Source organism: Epargyreus clarus, unplaced genomic scaffold, assembly GCF_041222505.1.
Source record: "Epargyreus clarus isolate Ecla_fem2 unplaced genomic scaffold, WU_Ecla_fem_2.2 ptg000032l, whole genome shotgun sequence".
NCBI classification, from domain to species: Eukaryota; Metazoa; Arthropoda; class Insecta; order Lepidoptera; family Hesperiidae; genus Epargyreus; species Epargyreus clarus.
Window position 1 is genome coordinate 8,220,904 of NW_027332237.1, and position 5,197 is coordinate 8,226,100.

The 5,197-nt window shown below is 35.2% G+C and overlaps 1 protein-coding gene across 1 annotated transcript; it reads left to right on the top strand.

Annotated features, from left to right (window-relative positions):
* The first annotated feature begins 569 nt into the window (after positions 1 to 569).
* On the top strand, positions 570 to 4,940 carry LOC140755198 (elongation factor Tu). The gene is made up of 7 exons (XM_073090414.1): positions 570 to 951; positions 1,653 to 1,906; positions 2,138 to 2,261; positions 2,715 to 2,965; positions 3,706 to 3,825; positions 4,136 to 4,244; positions 4,648 to 4,940. Exons 1-7 carry the CDS (start codon positions 645 to 647, stop codon positions 4,851 to 4,853), a joined length of 1,371 nt encoding a protein of 456 aa, XP_072946515.1. The 5' UTR covers positions 570 to 644; the 3' UTR covers positions 4,854 to 4,940.
* Positions 4,941 to 5,197: the final 257 nt, after the last annotated feature.

Below are 5,197 nucleotides of genomic sequence, written 5' to 3' on the forward strand. Positions count from 1 at the left end.
CACAGATAAAAAATCGAAAATTTCTTTTTAAAAATTAAAATACTTAGAACATATTAAAAAATAAACGAAATACTGCATAATTTATGTTTACTTATAAGCTATCATATCCAACATATTTCATATTTTATTGTTATAACTGTCAAGTACCCAATTGTCAGACTCAAAGTCAAATAATGATGTGCCAAGTCGGCCATTTTTGGTATTCGAGTTAATTCGAGTACTTTAGTACTCATATAAAAAAGAATCGAGTCAGTACTCGAGTACTTTGCACTACATAGTCCAATAGCACGGAAGAGCAAAAAAAACGCCACTCACTACACAAAATTAATCAAGTTTTTACTTGTACGAGTAGTAGTTGTAGTGTACGAGTATCGTCAGTATTCGAGTATTACTGGTACTCGAGTATCACTATTGGTACTCGAGTATGCGAGTTTATGTAAGTACTCGAGTACTGACTCGAGTCGACCTGACTCGGCACATCTCTAAAGTCAAAGTGAATTTGATAATTAGGCTGAAAGGCAAAAAGCCAAAGCCGTAAAACACCATTTAAAAAAAAAAAAAAAAAAATGAATTTGATAATGACATAAATAAATAACCTCTAACGCAATGTTTACCTTAAAATATAATTAAAATACAAACATAAAATGATGACCGGGAGACTTATAATCCGTTCCTTATTTAGTTTTCCTCATAAACCTTCGTTTTCGCGGCATTTCGCGCCATGTAACAGGTCAATACTTGGTGTGCAGAAATTGGACTGCCGTTACTTTTGCGCGAAGACTAAAACTAAAGTAGTGGAAAAGAAACATTGTAACGTAGGAACAATTGGGCATGTTGACCATGGGAAGACTACTCTAACCGCTGCGATTACGAAGATACTTTCTAAAGAAGGGCCCACGAAATATGTTTCGTACGGTGAGATCGACAAAGCGCCCGAAGAAAAAGCAAGAGGTAAATAAATAATCATTAACAAGCTACTACCACACTACTGGGCAGTCTTCTATCAAAGTAAGATGGATTTAGGCCGTAATCCACCATACTGGCCAAGTGCGGAATGGTATACTTCATACAAGTTAGAGATTTTTTTTATACAGAATCTGCCATTTAGGTCACTTCAAGGTTTTTTTGCAATGTGATAAATTATTTATTATACTTACATCATCTTAAAAAATTAGTAGCATATACTTAGGATTCGAAATGCTGACTCCTAAAATGAGTGAGTCTATTCTAACCACAATTGTATTGTTGCTACATCTCACTCAAAAAAGCAGTGATAGCCTATTGGTTAAGAAACTCGGCCTCTCGATCGAGGGGTCCGATGTTTATATCCCAGACACTTACCTCTGATTTTTCCGGTGAAGGAAAACATTGTGAGGAAACCTGCATACCTAGATAGATTTATAAAAAGAAAATCTCAGTGGTATGTGAAATCTACCAATACGCACTTGGCCAGCGCGGTGGACTATGGCCTAATCTTTCTCATTATGAGAGGAGACCCGTGCCCAGAAGTGGGACAGTAATGGGTTGATGACGATGATACACCTCAGTCAATAATATATGAGTGTCTCATGTATTGCATTGCCCATTATTATCCATTTTTGACCACTTGTCTCTTAAGACGGTCTACAACATTATAAGACCTCAATTTTCAGGTATTACAATAAATGCAGCTCACATCGGCTACAGTACAAAACTGCGACATTACGCACACACTGACTGTCCCGGTCATGCCGACTATATCAGAAACATGATATCTGGAGCCTCACAAATGGATGCAGCCATATTAGTAGTGGCCGCCAATGATGGCCCAATGCCACAAACTAGAGAACATCTGCTTCTAGCTAAGCAAGTCGGGATAAAGTATATACTGGTGTATATTAATAAGGCTGATTTGGTGGATGGTGAGGTTGGTAGCAAATGTAACATATATCTATGCATAATAAAATTAAAGTATTTATCGGTTTAAAATATTATAATAACTGCTAATTTTTAAGATGTTTTTGTCACATAAGACTAAAAATTAGATAATGTTGGATTCCTGTCTGAGGCAGCGAACAGGACTTAACTGTGTTGTTATTATGTTGAAATATATATCTTTGAAGGTCCACAAATAACCGAAATAATTCTTACATTTCAGATTCTAGAACTAGTTGAAATAGAAATGAGGGAAATGGTAGCAGATTTTGGTTTTGATGCACACCATGTGCCACTAATTTCTGGGTCGGCCTTGAAAGCACTGAATGAAGATGAGTCTGAATATGGTGAGTATAACGTCCACCCATCCATTGAAAATCCCACATTGGATTTTTTTTACTATATTATAGTAATTTGGCAAAGGGAGATTATCAGATATTGAAAAACTTCGATAGCATGATTAAGAATGCTTGTGGCTCTATCTCTTGACGAGTAGTGGAAAGTCACAAACAATGTCAGTAGCAAACAATCATGCAGTTCACCAGGTAAGTGGTTACTCCCATACATGGACACCTGTAATCATCTTCTCATAAGATTAGATTCTTTCAGATTCAAAACTAAGTTGGAATGCCTTAGATATGTAAATCTTCAACACATTTTCAGAACTCAGCAGCACTTAACATTGCTGTTATTAGGCTGAAATAAGTGGGTGATGGTGTCTTCAGATTCAAACTACAGTATTCTACTATTTACAAAATCAGAATTTAAAAAAATATGTAAATTTAACATTTGATTTCTAGGTGTGCCATCAATAAGGAAACTTCTAAATACAATGGACACATACATACCACAGATAGTGAGGGATATATCATCACCGTTCCTAATGCCGATCGATAATGCATTTACTGTACCGGGAAGAGGTACAGTGGTTGTTGGGACTTTAAAAAGAGGGACTATGAAGAAAAATGATGAGGCAGAATTGATGGGATTTGGTTTTAATATCAAAACATCGCTATCCGACATTCAGATATTTAGGAAATCTGTTAGTGAAGTAAGTATTGCATTTTCGACGGCTCATCGTTACTAATATTATTTTTTTATTAATCCGATGTTTTCGCTAACTTTTCAATTTCACAATAGTTGTGTAGAAGAAATTGGCAAATTTCGATCTTACATAAGTAAAAATTGTATAAACTGATTATTTAATAATGGTACAAGTGTATTATGTTAAATTTAAACAGACCAACAATTCTTTGCCATTTTTATGTAATGTGCATACCACCTGTTAAATAGTTAATATCTTCCCAATAATTGGCTTAAATATTTTCGTGCAATGGAAGTAGATAAAGTCAGTCACAGTCTCCCCTGGACATCTGTAGATAATCCCAGATAATATTACAGTCCTATCCGAGGTCTATTTTGGGCTACAAATGTGTTGTTACCTTTGAGGATTAAGTTGATAAACCTCACATAATTAGACCTAATATTAACGTAATAATAGACCTAATAATTATGATAAAATAATGGGCTATTCGCGACCGCCAATAGCACATTGTTGAAACGAAAACACAGCAGTACTTTTACAAGGCAGAAGAACCACGATTACTTTTTTCGTAGAACGTGATCTTGCCCAGAGGGTGGTTGTGCTCCAACAGTCTCAATTAGGAGTGATATAAGCAAGACATTGAGAAAACTTCGATATCGTGATTCAGAACCATGTGGCGCCATCTCTTGAAGAGTTGTGGGAAAGTCGCACACTTCTACCATTTTAATTATTTTTGTTATTTCCAGGCTATAGCCGGTGACAACGTAGGCGTTCTGTTAAGAGGTTTGAAGCTTAAATCAGTAGAAACTGGAATGCTTCTTTGCGCCGCAAAGAGTGTACAACTTAGTAACCACTATAAAGCTAAGGTAAGCCTATATAATAGATGCCATAGAAAATAAGTTTTTTATGTATAAAATGTATTTGTTGTTTTTTCATTCTATTGTAAAATTCAATAATTTGATTTAAATAAGTAGTAAAATAGGCTATGAATTATTTTGAATAAGTTTTAAAAAAGTTTACAAAATGTATCACTAATTGTAAACACAAAACAAACTTAAAAAACAGTTGCTTTAAATAAAATGGTTGTTATTTTACCCATTTACTTAAATAAATCAATTAATAAATTGTAATGTAAAATGCATTTTTACATTTGGGTAATTAAAAATTTACTTTCAGATTTATTTCTTGGCGAGAAGCGAGGGTGGTAGGAAGAAGCCAGTGTTCTCAAAATACTCTCAACAGATGTTCAGTGGCACTTGGAATATTGCGTGTAGAGTAGATTTAGGTGAGATATTATTTTAACATACTTCTCATTGCTATGTAACGCTTACAAGGTCAGGGTTCGATTCCCGGCAGACGTCTGATTTGGTGTCTATGACAACATGTACATTGTATCCTTGGTTTAAGGATTTCACTGTAAAAAGCATCAAATAATTTATATACATAAAATCAAAATCTTATATAAAATTCTCGTGTCACAATGTTAGTTACCGTACTCCTCCGAAACGGCTTTACCGATTTTCACCAAATTTTATATGCATATTCAGTAGGTCTGAGAATCGGCTGCTATCTATTTTTCATACCCCTAAGTGATAAGGGTTGTTCACCCTTAACATTTTTTTATTTGTATGGCAACACAACTTTTGACGGGTCAGCTAGTTTAAATATAAAATATGTATCTATTACAGAGCCATCAATGTCAATGCTAATGCCAGGCGACCATGCTGACGTCTATCTCACTCTGCTGGAGGGCATGGTGATGATTGAGGGCCAGCCCTTTACCATCCGCGAGAACAACGTGACGGTGGCCACCGGTATTGTGACAGAGACGTTACCCTCTGTTGATGTGCCTAGAGGCAAGCTTGGGAAGGTAGAGCTTAAGCTTGAAGAGTGAGCTCTTACTGTCACACTAGGCAGACCTTAGAAAGAATGGTTGTTATAGGGAGTTTAATTAATACCCTGAAATAATGGTTGTTATAGAGAGATTAGGGAAAGTTCATGAAAATAAGTTGGGTTTAAGTCATAGTCCATGTTGACGAAATGTGGATTGACTTGATACATTTTTGAGGTTGTTTATACATAATTGGTATGTGTTCATTTTCCCTTTACTATACTATTACTAGAAAAAATTCACATGGAGAATGTTCAAGTATGGACTGATAGATGTCACTTTAAGATTCCTTCTAGGCATTCTGAATTTTCCTTTGCCTTTAAATTAATTAACAATTAATTTGTAAT

What these genes read in the sequence shown, in the direction of transcription:
- LOC140755198 (XM_073090414.1), top strand. Translation starts at nt 645, where the DNA reads ATGATGACCGGGAGACTTATAATCCGTTCCTTATTTAGTTTTCCTCAT. An exon ending in TGAAGATGAGTCTGAATATG is followed by an intron (nt 2,262 to 2,714) that starts GTGAGTATAACG and finishes TTTGATTTCTAG; the next exon opens with GTGTGCCATCAATAAGGAAA. An exon ending in TGCGTGTAGAGTAGATTTAG is followed by an intron (nt 4,245 to 4,647) that starts GTGAGATATTAT and finishes TATCTATTACAG; the next exon opens with AGCCATCAATGTCAATGCTA.